Source organism: Artibeus jamaicensis, unplaced genomic scaffold (genome assembly GCF_021234435.1).
Source record: "Artibeus jamaicensis isolate MK-2021 breed Jamaican fruit bat unplaced genomic scaffold, CSHL_Jam_final contig_332, whole genome shotgun sequence".
Classification (NCBI taxonomy): domain Eukaryota; kingdom Metazoa; phylum Chordata; class Mammalia; order Chiroptera; family Phyllostomidae; genus Artibeus; species Artibeus jamaicensis.
Window position 1 is genome coordinate 1,474,114 of NW_026521788.1, and position 20,072 is coordinate 1,494,185.

The 20,072-nt window shown below is 33.3% G+C and overlaps 1 protein-coding gene across 4 annotated transcripts in view; it reads right to left on the reverse strand.

Moving 5' to 3' along the window:
• EXOC6 (exocyst complex component 6) overlaps window positions 1-20,072 on the reverse strand; it is a 164,983-nt gene that overhangs the window by 101,178 nt on the left and 43,733 nt on the right. For 3 of the 4 annotated variants that reach the window (XM_037156602.2, XM_037156601.2, XM_037156603.2), the window contains exons 5-12: window positions 18,741-18,786; window positions 12,092-12,296; window positions 11,054-11,206; window positions 8,521-8,589; window positions 8,362-8,445; window positions 3,391-3,437; window positions 3,154-3,274; window positions 1,277-1,348 (exon numbers count right to left, since the gene is read on the reverse strand). In XM_037156602.2, the coding sequence (XP_037012497.2) occupies window positions 1,277-1,348; window positions 3,154-3,274; window positions 3,391-3,437; window positions 8,362-8,445; window positions 8,521-8,589; window positions 11,054-11,206; window positions 12,092-12,296; window positions 18,741-18,786 (797 nt within the window). Of the gene's footprint in view, window positions 1-1,276; window positions 1,349-3,153; window positions 3,275-3,390; window positions 3,438-8,361; window positions 8,446-8,520; window positions 8,590-11,053; window positions 11,207-12,091; window positions 12,297-14,210; window positions 14,296-18,740; window positions 18,787-20,072 lie in introns of those variants that run through there. The other variant, XM_037156604.2, reaches the window with a different exon arrangement.

The following is a 20,072-nucleotide window of genomic DNA, read 5'->3' on the forward strand; positions in this document are numbered from 1 at the left end:
AAACCATTACTTTATGAAATGTTAAAGAGACTTATTTAAGAAAAAGAAGATTAAAACTATGAACCATAGAATAGCAATAAATACATCTCTATCAACAATTGAATCTTAAAAACAAACTAAGCAAACAAGAAGAACAGAGACTAAATCATGCATACAGTGAGCATTTTGACAGTTGCTAGATGTGAGGGGGATGTGAGAGAGTGGGTTAAAATTGAGGGGATTAAGAAGTATAAATAGGTAGTTAAAGAATAGCCACGGGGATAGAAGTACAGTGTAGGAAATGGAGTAGCCAAAAAACATACGCATGACCCATGGACATGAACAATGAATGGTGTGGGGATTGCCTAAGGGATTTGGGGGTCCTGGGGGGAAGGGGGCAAAGGGGGAAAAATTGGGACAACTGTAATAGCATAATCAGTAAAATATAATAAAAAAATAAGTAACATCTATTACCACACTTTGGAAAATGCTGCTCTGTATTTCATAAAACATTATTTCCACCTTAAAAATCCCATAAATTTAAGCATGAAAACAACCTGCAATCAATTCTGTATTATCTGTGACAAAGGAAGAGGGACAAGCTTAAAAATCTGATACTGAAAATCATAAAGACAGTAAGTTTTCAGATAACTTAGTTTTAATCTTATTTTTGTAAAAAAAAAAAACCAAAAAACAAGTCTCAAAGAAGTAAAGAGATTTGCTCATAGTCATAGTACATCTGTAGTTAGGAAGTAACTGAGAAAATACAACTTTCAAGCTATATGTTTTCCTAATTATTATCACATTTAAAACTCAAAACAATTCTGAAAACTAGTAATAAATTTATTTCCACAAATGAGGATCTAAAGTTTGGAAAACTTGTAGACATACAATTAGCCAATAGCAGAGGGAGAACATAAACTCAGGGTCTGGGTGACTCCCAGGCCCATGATCACTGTTCTAAGGCAGAGCTTGTATCTTCTAATTTCTAGTTCAGAGCTCTTTCCACTGCACCATTTTTTTAACTACAAAAATACTGTATCTATTCTGAGTGACAGATACTCAAAAAGATGGTAATATTCCATGAACTCTGTCCAAGCTTCACGGTCAGAAAGGAAGTGGTGTGAAAAATACTGGGTAATAGAGGGATACTGATACATATATATATGAGTAAACATTTGGTTACTACTAATTTACTACCACTAATCCACAATAAATTAAGTGAGCGCAGTCTATCATTTTATATATCTTTAAGTACTTAAAGTAGCCACGAACTGAATGTTAGAGTACCACTCACCTGCAAAGTATCTGCAAATATTACGATGAGATTCTTCAGCTCCAAAACAAGATCAGGATCAGTACAATAAGACTAGGGGTGGGGTGGGGTGGGGGTGGAGGTGGGGAGGAATGGACAGGGTGATGTAGGAGTGGAAACAAACAGACAAAAACCAGTCATTAAGTTAAAAACTAAGAAATAAAACCTGAAATGTTTTCCTGTAATCCCTCAGACTTACAATAAACTTTAAACCTTGGTTACTATTTAGATCCACAGCTGGCTTTCTCTATTTAATAAAATTCTAAGCAAAAGATCATAAAATAATATATCCAAAATGTCTGTATTAAAATAAAAAAATTTTTCCTAAAATTTCCACACACTAAACTTTGGTTAAGGCAATGATGCATATAATAGCATAAAAATATGCTATTATAAATGATAGCATATAAATAGCATCTAAAGGATACATATAGAGCAAAAATAGCATATATATATTTCTACTAGTTATTTTAAACTGAAAAAATGGTTTATATAGAGACTACATGTTTTTAGTTTTCAATTACTTATTTATTCTCTTATAAGAGACACAGATTTCTTCCAATATAAGAAAAACAACTTAAACATTTTCTTTTTTTTTTTTAAAGATTTTATTTATTTATCTTTAGAGGGGAAGGGAAGGAGAGAGGGAGAGAAACATCAATGTATGGTTGCCTTTTGTGTGTCCCCTGCTGGGAACTGGCCTGCAGGGAACCAGCCTGCAACCCAGGCATGTGCCCTGACTGGGAATCGAACCGCAATTGTCTGGTTCGCAGGCCCGCGCTCAATCCACTGAGCTACACCAGCCAGGGCACAACTTAAACATTTTCTTCGTAATTCACCAAAATAATTAATTTCAAAGGAATAGCAAAATTTGCTCTGTCCCTTAATAGTATTTAATAAGACTTTGAGTGTAATATGCTACATTTAACATATTATTACTTCATATTTAATGTCACGGAATTAATAGGAAGCATACTATAAATTTACATATTCAGAACTCATCTGAATATAAACCATGATAAATTTATTATTATTTATTAATATGTTAGGAGAATTAGTTCACCGGATAAATAATGTATAAAGAATCTACACTCCCGGTAAATAAAAATGTAGTATATTTATAATCTAAATATAACATAAGATAATAATCCTCCTTTAATTTTTAATCTCTACTCTCAATAATAAAATTATAAAGATTACAAAGTTTTAAGTATGAAGAAATGTTACTGAAGGCAAACTACTAAAATTGTCTTAAGTCTACACTGAGCAATCATTAATTTCGGCTATCTCTATAACACTAACATATTTATTATTTCCACAAGAGGCATATTGTGGATCAAGTATTCCACAAATACTTGATCATTTTCCTTTCATTCTTTAAAAAAGTCTCTCATTACATAAAGGTTCATTATTCAAATGAGTTCAAATTTTGGCATTGCATATTTTAAAGAAATCCATACTTGTACTACTGCAAACAAATTATGAACATGGGCGAACAAGTTCTACTGAGTTTTAATGGAGCTTATTTTGGAAGCAAAGAATTTGGAATGATAATTAAAAACCCTTTATTCATGGGGTTTTTCACTAACCTAATGAAGAGGTCAGTTGAGACTAATGAGACCAGATTAATTCTTCATTTTCTATAATGCTGGACTAAACGTGTCTTGGGAAGCTCCAGTCAGTTATAAAATCACAGCCAATATTACCAAACAAAAGCCTGACGTTACTATTTCCAAATCTTTGCAGTTACCAGAAATATGCAGAACGATGGAAATACAGTTTTCCTCTGACGATATACATCTCAGAAGTTCTTAGAGTAACTAAATTGAAAGTTTAGTAACACAAACTGTCTGACTTACTGAATGAGCTCTAAGGACAGCAATTATCTTTGAGAGGGCCATGTTCCAGAGTTCGTCAGTATATGCCCTGGTTACTAATCCTTGGGTCACATGTAGTATGTGATCTTCGACCACAAAGAACCTAAAAACAGCAATTACCAATATAACGTGTCAAAAAAATTAAAACACAAAGAGAAAATTATTAGTTCTGACATTTGACAGAATATAAAAATATTTATTTCCATATTAGATACATACCCTACAATTTGAGTGAAATATCTTCTATAGCCATCAACTGTTTCATGCTTTAAATGAAAAATAAAAATCATTTAAACCAATACATACCAGTAACATAAAAGTAAGTTCCAAGTCACTACATTTATTAACAAATATTTATTGAGAGCCTACTATATACTGCATACATTTTTAAGGCACCAAGGGATATACTGATTAATAACAAAAAGTCCTTATCCTCATGAAACTTACATTTCAAAGACAGACAATAAGCAAATTAAAAAGTAAATATGACTTTAGGACCCCCTGTCCCCAACAATTAATTCAAGCCACTATAATCTGTCACTTGAGCATATTACATCATTGCCCTACCTAGTGCTCCCAGTTTTAGGCTTGCTCCCTAGAGTCTATTCTCCAGATAGCTGCCAGAATGATACTTCTCAAATAGTAATAAGATCATATACCTTCTGCTAAAACCTTCCAATGACTTTTCATCTGATTCACAATAAATGTCACATTCTTTACAAACAGTCTACAATTGCATATTGTTTATGATTTTAATAAAAGGTATACAGGAAAATATTTGATCATTAGAATTTCATTCGTAAAGGGTTATTACATGAAATGTTTCATTATTTCAATTAAGTTCAAATGTTATTTACATATTTTATAAGTGTGATCAAAATTTTCAAACATCTGGGTTTTTTCTGGTTGGAGTAGAATTACTACTACTTTTTAATTTAAGAATACTATGATCAGCCCTGGCTGGTGTAGCTCAGTGGATGGAGCATGAGCTGTGAATCAAAGGGTCGCCAGTTTGATTCTTAGTCAGGGCACAAGCCTGGGTGTGGGCCAGGTCCCCAGTAGGAGGCATGTAAGAGGCAACCATGCATTGATGTTTCTCTCCCTCTTTTTCTCCTTCCCTTCCCTGTCTCTGAAAATAAATAAATAAATAATCTTCTTTAAAAAACGAGTACTATGATCAGAACACTGTGGTGATTGCTGGGGGGAAGGAGGTAAAAGGAGACTAAAAGGTACTATAAAAAATACAAGATTCAAAAAAGAATACTATGATCAGAGAACGTACTCTGTGTGACATGAGACATTTCATATTTCTTGATATAGACTTGTTATTTACATTTTATAATGTTCCATTTGTGCTTAAAAGAATATGTTTCCACAGTGGATGAAACAGCATTCTATGTAGCCCATCAGATCAAGCCTATTAAGCATATCCTGTATTCTTACTGATATTCTATTTGGTTTGTAAGATACTGAGACATTTAAAATGTATGCATATCCACTACGCATATGGATTTTTCTATTTATTCTTTCGGTTATGGCAATTTTGCTTTAAATATTTTGAGTCAACATTATCAGTGCTTACAGATTAACTTACCATTTCTTAACCCTAAGGCATGAATATTTAGTTTATCATTCTAGCTTTTATGTATTTTATGAAAATATGCACTCTGTTTCTACTCTTTTTAGTGGTTATTCCAGAAATTACATAATGTATACTTAATTAACCAAACTCCAAAATTAACCAATAGTTTTACTCTTCTGGACAATTAAACTACAGAATAGTTTCATTTCATTAAATTCCATCTCATTCTAATATTTATGCTATTGTTATGTATTTAATCCTATCTTGGCCTAAAGTTCATAATATCTTATTATTTCCTACACTCAACATAGATTTATCCACTTATTTACACTTTCCTTGATATTCATTCCTTCTAGCATCTCATAGCTTCCATTTGGTATCCCCTCCTTTTGCCTGAAGTAGATCCCCCTTTTTAGAATTTCCTGGGGAAGGGCGTCTCAGCAGCAAACTCTCTTCTTTTTGTCTGAACATGTCTATCTTTTTGCCCTTGTTTTACTGGATATAGAATGCTAAGTTGACAGTTGTTTTCCTTTGGCATTGAAAACATTCCATTGTTTTGTTTATCTGAAATTAATTTCTTCTCTTCAGGCATTTTCAAGGTCTTCTCTTTATCTTGTTTTTAAAGTCAAGTTTATTGAGGTTTAATTTACATATAGTAAAATCAACACTTTTTACGTGTAGAGTCCAAATGTAAATGTTTGTGTCAAAATACAGAACATATTTCTGTCTCATAATAAAGATCCCTAGTGCCCCTTTATAATGAATCATTTGCCCAATTTCAGGCCTTGGCCACTGATCTCATTCTGTCTCATATTTTTGGCTTTTCAAAAATGTAATATAAAAAATTACACTATACGTAACTTTGTGGTATCTAAATACTTTCGATATTCATCCATGTGACTGCACATACCAGTTCCTTTTCTGTTGCTGAATAGAATTTCAGCATATGAATGTACAACAATTTATCTATTCACTAGTTCATAAACATTTGAGAGGTTTCCAGTTTGGGGCATTTATGAATAAAACTATTATAAACATTCACATATAAGCCACTGTGTGAAGATACACTTACATTTCGTGTGGGTCAAAACCCAGGAACTGGACTGCTGGGTCCTGTGATAAGCATAAGCTTAAGATTTTAACAAACCAACAAGTTATTTTTCAAAGTGTCACTATAATTTTTATACCCACCAGGAAGTGTATGAGAGTTCCAGTTGCTACACATCCTCATCAATACCTGCTATTATCAATCTTTTTAACTTCAGCCATTCTGGCAAGTATACAATGACATCTCACTGTGGTTTTAATTTGCATTTTCCTAATGAAAAATGACACTGAACATTTTTCATGTGTATATCTTTGGTAAAATGTTTATTTGACTCTTTTATCTATTAGTTGTTTTTAATTATTTCATTACACAACTTCTTTATATTCTCTGGATACAAGCCGTTTGTTAGACATGAGTTTTGCAAGTATATCCTCCCTTGTCATTTCTTGACAATGCCTTTTGAAGAGAAGTTTTTCATCTTGATGTTCAACTTATCAACTTCTTTCTTTTATGGTTCATGCTTTATTGTATCCACAACTAAGAAAATACTGACTGTCTAATCCAAGGTCACAAAGATGTTAACCTTTGTTTTTTCTAAAGTTTCATAATTTTAGCTCTACATCCAGTTCCATGATCCATTTCCTGAACTGGTGAATGAGGTAAGAGTCAATATTCCTTTCTTGCATATAGATAATTTAACTCTATTGTGATCAGAAGACATGTTTTGTATGATTTTAAGTCTTTTATAATTGTTGAGATTCATGTTACAGCCCACAATACGATCTATCTCAATGAACCTTCCAAGTCTAATTGAAAAGCATGAGCAATAATCTGCTGCTTTGGGTGAAGTATTCAATAAATGTCAGTTAATCAAGTTAGCTGATAATCTTTCTCAGGTTTTCTATTTTCTCTCTCTTTGGTGTTCTGAAGCTTTACTCTAAGGTCTTTAAGTGTACATTCCTTTTTATTAAACCTACTTGGGATTCATTGGGCCTGATTCTGTAGGTTTCTATTTCTCATCTGTCCTAGAAAGTTCTCAGCCATTGGGTCCTCAAATACTCCTCTGTTCCATCTTTTTCTGAAATTCCAACTAGAAATGTTAGAACTTGTCTCTGTATACCCTTGCTTTTCTGTAGTTTTATAATTTTGTTTCTCTGTGACGCTGTCCAGATAATTTCTTCAGATCAATTAAGAAATTTCATCCACTGTTAAGCCCATCACAAAAATTTTAATGTTGGATATTTTCTCTTTAATTTCTAGATATTCTATTTGATTTTTCTTCTCATATCTTGGCCATTCTTTATAGTTTATTATTCCCTAATTACATCAGCAAGCTTGCCCTTTATTTCTTAAAATACTTTAAATAGTGTTATTTTATATTCCATGGGTAATAGTTCAAATATTGAAAATCTTTTAGAATTTATTTCTATTACCAATATTTCTAATGATTCTCATTTGTTTGGTAATAATTTTTGTTGTAAATGAAACTTTAACTATGGATATTATTTAACTCTGGTATGAAGGTTCAAAGAATATCTGCATTTGCTGCTACTGGCACTTGGAGGCAGTATCAGCATGGAACCACTTTAAATTTTCAACTTGAGATTTTGTGACTATTGAATAAGAGTAAGTCTGGATTGCACACACATGTGTGGAACTGTTTGTTATGAATTCTCAGAGATACTTCTTTCTTTGTTCACTCAGTATCAAAATTTGAGATAGGCAATTTCCTCAGTGTATTTGGCAGAAGGAACAGAGGGGTTCTGTTAGGTGATTTTTATATCTAAGTCATCCTAATAATGGGGTTACAATTAATTGGAGTCTCTACTTTCTTTACAGGGGAGACTATCTCTAATCACTGATTCTGGGTGGCTCTGGGCTGGGCCCTCTGTGTCTCCATGTCCTCAGAACGCTTGTTTTCCCATTCAGTACATGTCTCCAGGATAAAAGCTACATCCAGTGCTTTATCAAACTCATCTCAATTTCTGCCTTCACCTAGGTATTCTTGTTTTGTTTGTTTTATAGTCAGATCTATTAAGGTATAAATTACATTCTTAGTAAAACTCACTCTTTTTCATGCACTATGAGTTTTCATAAACACAACTGGTCATATAACTATCACCAAAACCAGTACATAGAACAGTCCCATATTCACTAAATTTTTATCCTGACTATACATTCTTACCAGATTTTTAGGACATTTAGAAAGTATTTAAAATTTTACAAAAATGTTTTGTCCAACATCATTAATTAATCAAGATACAGAGTCCAACACTTTATCAGAAACTAATAACCACTCCCTGACACTTCAAATACTTATTTATCTTTTAATTTATTCACTGTCTATTTTATTTGTTTACTGTCTATCCCAATAGAATGTAAGCTCATGAGAGAAGGGACTTATCCATTTCGTTCACTGCTGTACCATCAGCACCTAAACCAATTATTGGAAATAGTAGGTGTTCAATAAATATTTATAGTTGAATGAATAGTGATGCAAGCTCTGAAGATGAGAATAAAAGGTGACAAGATAACCAATGCAAAATTTTGATATACTTACCATATTTGACTGGGGTTGCAATACCAGTCTTGCTTGTTTCTTTCTTTGTTTTCGGTAATAATTTTGAAATGTTTCCTCATCGCCCTAAAATAAAATCAGCAAAGTAATGAAAACACACACACAGAAACACACACACAGACTCACACACAAAATACTTACCAAAACAGAATAAATGTGCAAACATCGATAAACTGGAGAAAAATCAACCAGGTCCTGAACAGTTAAGACCTGAAAAATAACACCATTTTTTAAAAATTAGAGGTCAAACTACAAGTCCACTGTTGCATAACAGTTAAAGATAGACAAGGAAATTCATGAACATGTTATAACATGTATCACCTATAAAAAGCATACGATGTAAATGTAACACCTCTTCTATATTGTTTTGGCAATTGTTCAGCAGTTCAAGTTCATTCTTTATATAATTATCATCATTGGCTGCTGTAGATTATTAGGTAATAAAGGCAAGACTTTATGTCTTCAACATGCTTGGTAGCTTACCAGAAAATTTCTAAAGATACATGGTTATAATCATTACTGCTTCTAGTAAAGATGGTGCATGGATTTAAGGTATAGCTATAGACAAAGTTCGTTCTCTTATACAGATAACTCATAGGATTCACCATTATTTCATCAAATTGAAGACATAACCATTATTATTTAATAAAACACTTAGAAACGAAAAACACTACCTCTTGAAACTATGACATCATCAATTTAAGATGTATCCCAACTGAAATGCTGCAATATTTTTTAAACTGTACCTCAAAATTGATGACATAGAATAGTATAAAGTTTCTCAAACTTGAGAAATAAACTCTATTTAAAAGAACACATTTCCATGCTCAGGAGTCCCCGGACTGGGCCTAAATTATATTTACTATAGTGTTACTTATTAGAGAAAATGATAGAAACAAAATGTAGTAATAGTAAAACAGATCTGTAAAAACAGGGGAACAACCAAATTTTCTTAGAGTATGGAGCCGGCAGTGAGGCAGTAAGGCATGATGGTAATGCTCTCGCAGTTAAAGGTATACAAAACAGACTGAGAAAAATTCAGGCAAGAATACCAACTGGTCTATTTTCACCATTCTGAATATCAAGGGAGAAAAAAATACAGAGATTCTCTAAATATTGATTAAGAAAAAGCAAAAGTTAGATTTCAAGAATATTTATTTAATTTCAAGGAACTAATCAGGACACACTAATTCCATATTAGAAAGACATTAGCCCCAGCTGATGTGGCTCAGCAGATTGAGTATGAGCCTATGAACCAAAAGATCACTGGTTTGATGCCCAGTCAGGGCACATGCTGAGGTTGCAGGCCAGGTCCCAAGTTGGGGGCATGCAAGAGGCAACCCATTGATGTATCTCTTGCATATTGGTGTTTCTCTCCATCTTTTTCTCCCTCCCTTCCCCTCTCTCTGAAAATAAATAAATAAAATCTTTATTTAAAAAAAGACCTTAAACTGTCTAATGTCGTTCATTAGTCTGTATTCATTATAATATCAGACATCTGCTGTATATGCATATATATGTACATGTACACATATACACATACATATACATATATACACACAGACATAAATTCATATACAGACTGTCCCTGACTTATGATGGCTCGACTTTACCATGATGCAAAAGCAATATGCATTACAAATTACATGAGATATTCAACACTTTATTATCAAATAGAGTTTGTGTTAGATGATTTCACCCAACTGTAGGCTAAGTAAGGGTTCTAAGCACTAATGTAGACTAGACTAAGCTGGGATGTTTGGTAGGTGAAGTGCATTACATGTATTTCGGACTTAATGATAATTTCAGTTTACACCGAGTTTATCAGGACTAAGTCGAAGAATACCTGTAGTCTCACACACCCTCAGGCCCACAGCAAATATGTACATATTATACTGTTCTCCCAACCACAGAGGAGGCCGTGGGCACGTATTGATAGAGTTCCTTTCATAAATCAGTTAAAAATTCTTACTATGCCCCAATTAAGTCCTTAAAAAGAATTTAACATCTCACTGACAAGGCAAAAACTTATAAACAATTGGGAATAAACAGGGTCTTTATGGTCTTCAGTAAATTCAAAATAATTCAAAGAAAAAGATAAGTAGGCTCAACAGAAGATTTCGTGGAGAAAATAAAAGAGGCAATAGGACTAGAAATGAATCTAGATACAGTGGGTGAAAAAACGGGCATATTTAAGGATAATTTCAAGGTTTCTAAATTTATTAAACCATTTTTAAGAAATACAAAACTCTAATGTTAGAATTATTTTATAGTACCTCAGTACCAATTTTTTAAAAAAGGTAGGCTATCTAAAATTAGTCTAAGTTCAAGGTCAAGCCATCATGATATTAAATGTTTACCAAAGATAATTAAAATATAAGTGATCACTTCAAAAAAATCATTAGATTTACATTTTTGCTGTTAATTTTGGCAGAACTAAGTTCAACTACTGTTGATTTAAAATATAAACTACAATATTTCTTATCAGTCAATTATGCAGCCTAATATTTCAGACAGTTCAATTGCCCTCATATCTCATAAGTTACTAATACACAAAAATTCAATTTGCACATGGTAAGAATGAGAATCACACAGATGTACATTACAATTTAAAAGAAAAAATTCATGGAAAGAAAGGAAGGAAGGCAGAGAGAGAAAAACTAATTCCCATCACCTCCTCTTCATTCTCATCCTCTTCCTCAAATGTATGTTTCAATACAATTTCATTCCTTTCTTCTGGAATTCTATCCTTTATATATACACTCTTCCCAAATTTTACATTATTTTGCTTTGGCAGAGAAACACTGAAGGTTTTCTGCTGTTGTGCCTATTTTGAAAAAAGAAAAATTCAGATTATTTTAAAATTTATTATGGTCTAAATCAGTTCAAGCATTCATTCATAGTCTTTCATATTTTTACTATCTGTGAGTATACCATCTGGGGTAATATCCCATTTTTATTTGTGATCTGTGCCCTTTCTCTTCTTGTTTTGAACAGTTTTGCAGGGGTGTATAATTTTATTGAAAAAGACTGAGCCAAATGGCTAGGAGACTTATATACGTTGTCACACATTTCAGTAATTCATTCCTTTTATTGCTAAGTAATATTCCATTTATGGATACAGCACAATGTTTATCCATTCTCCTTTTGATGTTCATTGAGTTGTTTCCAGTTCTTAGCCAACTGTGAACAAAGCTACTACAAACATCATGAAGACACGTTTCCACTTCTCATTGGTGAATATCTAGGAGAGGAAATGCTGACTCAAAAGGTAGGCACATTAACTTATAACTGCCAAATCTTTTCCCATTGTTCGTATTTTTATTACTGAGCTATAGGAGTTGTCAATTCAAATAATACTTTCAATTTTAAAAAAAGAGCAACTTAGAACCTCAGCATAAAAGAGCTGCCATTTTTCAGTTATTTTTATACCAAATTTCACTGCTGGCAAAAGTTCATATATAGTATTAATATAATACTATATAGTTGGGGAACACTACCAAGGAATTGGGGGTGAGTCAAGTTAAATAGGAATAACTGTAAATCAAAAGAAAACACTGATGAAATCCATCCTAAACAAGAATCAGGAAAGATAAGAAAAGGGTAAAACTGAACAAAAATAAGCATTTTACAGAAGTAAAGAAAGTAAACTTTGAATATATTCTATAACCTAAATTATTGAATAACATAAAATTCTTGTTTTTAATCTCACCTGTTTCATCGCTGTTTCACCTATTTTATCAGAATGTTTTCGAATGCTTTCCAAAAAGTCTTTGAGATCAGACATGGATATTTCTTTAATATCCTCACGGAGTTTAGGAAGATTTTCTATCATTAGCTGACAAAACCGGTATTGGCTAACCCGAGGAAAATATACATTCTCTAATTGTTCCATAGTTTTCAGAGCAGAATAATACCTGTGACAAATTAAAAAGACAACTCTATAAAGTTCTCATGACATTAATTTTACAAGTAATTACAAATAATAAATCAGTCCAACATTCCCATCAAAAAGGTCATAGTTATAGGTAAAACAGCATTTATTTCTATTTACTAAGCACAAACTATAAAACATATGAACAAGCTGCAAGCTGAAAATTCATGGTTTACACTAACATACAACTTCATTTCACTTCACCTAAATCTGTAACATCACAAGTATTACCACAGTCATCACAATACTTAACTGTATAATAATTCCAAGTTTTAAAATTAGAATATTTAGCCCTGGCTGTGGTGGCTCAGTGGATTGATTGCTGGCATGCAAACCAAAAGGTCACCAGTTTGATTCCCAGTCAGGGCACATGCGTGGGTTGCAGGCCAGGTGCCCAGCTGAGGGCATGAGAAAGGCAACCGACTAATGTTTTTCTTGCACATCGATGCTTCTGTCCCTCTTTTTACCCTCCCTTCCCCCCTCTCTCCCTACCTTCTCCTCTTTCTAAAAATAAATAGATAAAATATTTTAAATACATACATACATACATACATACATCAGGGGTGTCCTTCCTGTGGCCCATGGGCTGCATACAGCCCAGGATGGCTATAAATGAGGACCAACAGAAAATCATAAATTTATATAAAATCTTTTTTTTGCTCATTAGTTTTCACTAGTGTTTGTATATTTAATGTGTGGCCCAAGACAATCCTTCCAATGCAGTCCAGAGACACCAAAAGGTTGGACACCCCTGATAGTTATTTGATTTGTCATTTCATAGTATTTCTCCCATCCACAAACCATCATCATCAAAAAAAAATACAAGGCACAGATTTAATTTAAAGCAAAATATACTTTAAAGAACTTTAAAAAATTGTTTTAAACTGTTTAAGATAATTAGAAATAACATTAAAATTTTAATAGTGTCACAAAAGACAGAATAAAACAGATAGAGTGACTTCTTCTTCATTTCAACAAATATTTACTGAGTGCCTATTACATATTAGGCACCGGTGACATGCTGGGTATGCAGCAACCAGTAAAGTACAGCTTGTGCCCTAGAAAAATGGACATATATCAGTAATTTCATAGACACACTTCAATTTTCTCTAGACGTCTATGAGGCAGATGTCTATGGCAGATATCACTATTAACCTATAAACAAGAAAAATGAAACACAGAGAAAGGGTATATAATTTGGTCAAGACACTATAAGTGAGAGTAGGACTCTGACTTTCCAAAACTGTGAATATCCTACAATGATAGTTACCACCAAAATCCTTACAAGGAGGTACTTGTTAAAGGTATTAAATAATATTCTATGCCTTCCCTATGAACTGGATATCAAAATGAGAAAAGGTACTATCTTAAAAAAAACAAGCTATATATAAATAAAGTGAAAATACAGAAAGCTGCAAAGCTATTTAAGGATATTTATTGGCTCTTTAGCTGATATATTCTCAAAGAGTATATTTTGCACATGGTCACAAATTTAAAAATTACAGCTAAAACTGATCATGGTTATTTAAAATCCCTAGAACTGTTATACTATAAGTAAAATATGTATTTGGTCAGATCAGTATGTTTAGGTGAAGGTATGGGTAGAGAGATGTCATTACAATGATTTTGATTATACCTAAACATTATAAATTTATATGATATGAAATAATGAGTAATATATTTTCTGAATACAATAACACTTTGGATTCAGTATATTAGTGAATAGTCAAAATTAATCCTGGCCTATTTCCTGACTTGACTTAAATTAGGTAAACCCCAAAAGTATTCTCTCTATAACAGAGATGCTTTTTGAAAAATCACAGTAATACCTATAACATATTTGAAATAAGTGACCGATGCTAAGTGAAAAGTATTACCAGCAGTTTTTGCAACATACCACAGACACAAGCAACTGACTCCATGGCACAGCTGTGCCTTCCTTCACGCTGCTCATCTCTCACCTCCCACCTTGGACTTCCCTGTGTCACTGAGGCATGACACATCACATGACCTTTCAAGAACCCAGAAATGTGAAGTTACTGCCAGTATGTAAAACCCTTAAGTAATGACAAAAGGAAACCAGAAGACTGGTTCTCCTTTCTTCCTCCTTAATGGAATTTTGTGACTTACAATAATCAATATAAACTCCCCAAAAGTTCTTTGAAATTGATCGATATTCAGCATCGGCTAACTCAATAACTCAACCTCATATTTCCTCTCCCAAATTCCCTATCTCATGTCTGTTTCCCTCAATAACATTCCTCAGCTTCCCTAAAATTATACTCCTTCAAAATGTAAAATATATATATAAGGTTATAGCTCAGGCTTTGCTCTGGGAGGCCCAACGTTAATAATCTTAGGAAAAGAGCAAAAGCCAGAGACCAGGCCTGAGATCTTTTTTAAAATTTAGCAATTTACCTGAGCTTTATCTATTTTAAAATGTAAGCAAACTGGCATAATAGATTTTTGGTAAACATGATGCTGTTTTTAAAACAAATGGTAACAGTAATCTATAAGCATTGGAAAAATAGAAAAACTATAAAGAGAAAATTAAAGGTCCCTATGATCCGATGCTACCATGTAGTAATAGCCTCAGTAACATCTGATTACATTTATATCCAGTCATAATCTATGATAACGTTTCCACTTTAGTAGGCCCATATTCTATTTAACAATACATCATGGAATTTATCTTTAACTAAGATTATTTAGAAACAAATTATTACACTATTTGAAAATCTGTCATAATGACGTCCAAATTATTGGGATTTTTAAGTATTTGATTTTTATTTTTTATAAATAACCCTACAGTAAATTCCCCCTATGTTAAACCTCTGCCAAGTCATCTGTTTTTATATGAGACACTTCAAAAAGAATATAAAATAGTCATAAATGTGTATGCATCTATTAAACAGACCTTTAAAATATACTGTATTTTGCCATGTATAATGTGCACCAACATGTTAGTACTAATTCCCATATATAACACACATCCTTATTTTATCCTCAAAAATCTGGGCAAAAAGTGCACATTATATAAGTCAAAATATGGTACGAAGCAAAATGTAAAGAACTAAAGGGAACATAGACAAACTCACAATAAGAACTTACACAAACCCAAAAAGAACTTAGTTGAAATCTTAAAAGTTCTATTCTATTGTTGATAGAACTGGCCAACAGAAAATTACTAAAGATATAGAAGATTTGAATTGCACTAACAATTAACATGACCTAATTGATATTTCTAAAACACTAAAGCCAATTACAGCTGCAGAATATAGTTTCTACAAGTAGACATGAAATATTCAACAAGATATATAATATGGTGGGGCCACGAACAAGTCTCAAAAAATATCAAAGGAAAGAATCATACACAATATATTCACTGGCCCAATAGTTTTAAACTAGAAATAATAAGTTATAGCTAAAGAATTCCACTAATATTTGGAAATTAAACAACATACATGTAAATAACACAAGAGTTAAAAAAGGAAAATCAGAACATACTTGAAACTACATAATAATAAAAGCGTAACACTTCAAAAACTGTGGTACGCAACTAAGGCAATGCGCAGAGGAGAATGAAGAACTTTAGAGGCTTCTGATAAATAAATAGTTATTAATAAACTAAGAGTAAATCATTATTTCCCTTTTCCAAATATCTCACTTATTCTGATTTTTCTATGTTACTTAAAACTGTTCATTTTTAGGGGTTTCAGGTCAGGATGGCAGAGTAGGCTAATGTGGCACTCACCTCCTCCCATGAGCACACATCATTACAACTACACTGCAGAACCACCACCACTGAGAACCTCCTGAACTCTAGCTAAACGGAAGTCCTATAACTAGGATGTGCAGAAGCAGCCACATGGAGATTGGTAGGAGGGGTGCAGAGACAGAATGTGCTGTTCCCAAACCCATGTACGGTGCTTAAAAATCAGGAGGGGTAACTCAGCTGTGGAGGCCCCCCACTGAGGAGCAAGGGGTTACTGCCCCACACCAGGCTCCCCAGTCTCGTGTTCCAGTGTCAGGAAGAGAAGGCCCCCTAATTTCTGGCTGTGAAAATCAGCAGGGATTGTGGCTGAGTCAGACAGAGGGCTGCAGGAGTCCCAGGAATTCCTCCTAAAGGGCTGGCCCGTGAAGATACCCGTTGACAGACTCAGGCTCTCCAAGCTCCAGCACTGGAGCAGCAGCTCAAAAAGTACCAGGCACATATGGAGAGGAACTGAACTGTCTGGCTAGCTTCAGGGCAAGGGCTGAGGGGTACCTTTCTCCCAGATAGTAGTGCTTAGTTACCTATAAAGGGGCTCCTATAAGACTGTCAGCTGATCTCTCAACAAAAACTTTATAAGGCCAGGGACCGGCACAAAAATATTCCAAGTGATGAAAAGCAAGGACCTACAATCAAGGTAACTTTACCCTGCAAAGTTATGATTTAGAATCAAAGGACAGACGAAGAGCTTCTAGAAAGAGAAAAAGCAAAAGTTGTTCATCACCAGCATACCAGTATTTTAAAAAAATAGAGGGGAAAGAAAGGAGGAAAAAAGATTAAAAATACAAATAATAAAATGGAAATAACTACATATCTATCAACAATTGCTTTATTTTTTAAAAGACTGTGTTTGTTTATTTTTAGAGAGGGGGAAGGGAGGGAGAAAGAGAGGAAGAGAAACATCAAATGGTTGCCTCTCACATACCTCCCACCAAGAACCTGCCTGCAACCCAGGCGTGTGCCCTGAATGGGAATCCAACCAGGGACCTTTTGGTTCGCAGGCCAGTGCTCGGTCCACTGAGCCACACAAGCCAGGGCTCAACAATTACTTTAAATGTAAATGGACTAAATGCTCCAATCAAAAGGCCTAGGGTAACTGAATAGTTAATAAAACAAGACCCTTACATATGCTGCCTATAAGAGATTCACGTCAAATCAAAAGAAACACATAGACAGAAAAGGATGAAAAAAGAGGTTTCATGAAAATAGAAACTAACAAGAAAAAACTGGAGTAGTAATACTTATACCAGAAAAATTAGACTTTAAATCAAAGGCTATAGCAAGAGACAAAGAAGGACCAAATTCCACTTCCAGGTAGTTATACAAAGAAACCCCAGACACTAATTTGAAAAGACATATGCATCCCGTGTTCACTGTAGCATTATTTACAATAGCCAAGATATGGAAGCAATCTAAGTGTCTATCAATAGAAAATGGATAAAAAAGTAGTACATATATACAATGAAATATTACTCAGCCATAAAAAAATAAAATTTTGCCATCTGTAACAACTTGGTGAGTACCATTTGATTTCACTTATATGTGGAATCTAAAAAAACAAAATAAACAAAGAAAACAGAAACAAACTTATAGATACAAAGAACATTTTGATGATTGCCAAATGGGAGTAGGGTTGGAGGGATGAGTAAAAAGGGGGAAGGGATTAAAAAGTACAAATTGGTAGTTACGAGACAGTTTTGGAGATGTAAAATATATCATAGGGAATATAATTAATAATATTGTAATAACTATATATGATATCAGATGGTAACTAGATTTATTAGGGTGATACTTTAATTGTATACATACCTAATCACTATGTTGTACACTTGAAACTAATAAAATATTGTATGTCAGTTGCAATAAAAAAATAAAAATATATTTAAAAATAAATAAAATTGTTCATCTTTAAAACACTTTAAATACTAGCACACCTAATGTTTCTATGGCAATCAATAACCTACTTTAACTTATTTTACTTTTACTTTTCATTTGTCATTTATTCATTTGTATTAATAAGACAGAATGTGTGTGTCCCCTGGCTGGTGTGGCTCAGTTGGTTGGAGCATCGTCCTGTGAACTGCAAGGCTGCCAGTTCAATTCCCAGTCAGGGCACATGCTTGGTTTGCAGGTTCAATCCCCCGTTGGGGCACCCACAAAAGGCAATGGATTAATGTTTCTCTCTCACATTGATGTTTCTCTCCTTTCTCCCTCCCTTCCCCTCTCTCTAGAATCATAAAAGAAAAAAATTAAATAAATGAAACAGAACATGAACTACGCTAGCCCAGACTGTCAAATGTAATTACCCACACTTTGCTTTCACTTGTGGGCCCACGATACACACTTGGCCTTGGACTGCATGCAGTGTCAATGTTGATAATTAATCAGTATTTTTTCCATTCCTGTTCAGTCATCTATTTGTTCTCCATTGGTATTATCAATCTTTGATATCACTTATATAGGGTAAGGATCCACAAATAAAAGGATCCACGAATAAATGAATGATCCTGATGGGTTAATTGCATGAACAAAGCATAGTTGAAGGTAAAAAGTAAATTTCAAGACTCACTATAATTTACAGTAAATTTAAATATGCCTTCAATAATAGAAAAAAGAGATTCTTACTAAAAACAATTAGGAAAGAAACCAACTCACCTTTTTGCATTCATCTGTTCTTTTAGCTTACTGTACATTTCCAGCACTGCATTAAAAAAATAACTTATTTTAGCTTTCAAAAATGGAAAAATATTTTTTGAGAGATAAAAATAATTATGAAAGAAAACAGCATATTATAAATTCACTTTCTCTGTACTTTGATTTAGGCTTGCGTTTTCAAATAAAATTTGATATTTCAAGTAAATAAAAACACTTTAATCTCTAAATATAGCAACATTGTATATACTACTGTATTACACTAAATTTGGAACACTTGCATATGCTGACACCATAATTGAGACATTAATATACTAATATCCATCCTATTCAGAAACACACTAATATAATATCTTTTCCCTGCAGTGGAATTGGAAATTTGGACTTTAGTTATTGAGAGAGAAAACTGAACAACACTGAGATTGATTTTGATTCAATACACCAAATAGAATAGCACAACTGTGTTACAGCTCACTACACAAAGTTTTACACCAAAGAAAGAGAAACCTCAAAAGCTTACAGCAAACAGTGAATTATAATAAAGGCATAAATAAACACAGTAAAGCATCTTGCTTTGTTTGATCATTTCTACCACAGGTTCAGAAATGCAATTATTCATTAATATTCTTACAAGCTTCAACAAGATGACATATGGCAACCAAAAAGGTTTCAATACAACTATATAAATTACCATTCATCCTTAGTAGAAATTCAAAGTATCAAGTGGATAGGTAAAATTATTGTTGGCTCATCAAGCCACCTCCATTTCCTAGACTAAAGAGATAGACGTTTTTTCCCAGTTATTTCTATAATGTTGTGGCTACCCTCAGGGTTCTTTGAGTTTACAGAAGATATTGTTTACTTGTCTGAAAACCATAAAAACTGAAGGGTAGCGATAACAAACCTGTCCTAATTCAGTAGATTATATGGACATCACTATCATATAGCCCCAATATTATAATGCAATTATTTCTCACATTTTCCAACCAAAACATTAGGGTGAACACATACCTGGGAAAGAGCTTAAAACTGCTGCTACAAGTGTAACTCACTCTGAAGTCTCCTCTGCTTTATCTCAACAATTTGTTTAAACTTCATATCTACCTTCTATTATTTCTATAGTCTTCCCACATAAAAATAATACTTTTCTCAAGTATAATCAAGTAAAACTAATGCACCAGGAAAATGCATTGTTTAATCCCTGTCTTCTTCTAGCCTCACATACTTCTAATCTAAGGAGGAGTTAAGCAATTGTACGTAATTGATGGCTTGTCTTTATTCGGGTAGATTACAGGATCTTTCAGAGCTGGGACAGTATCATTTTCAGTTTTATAT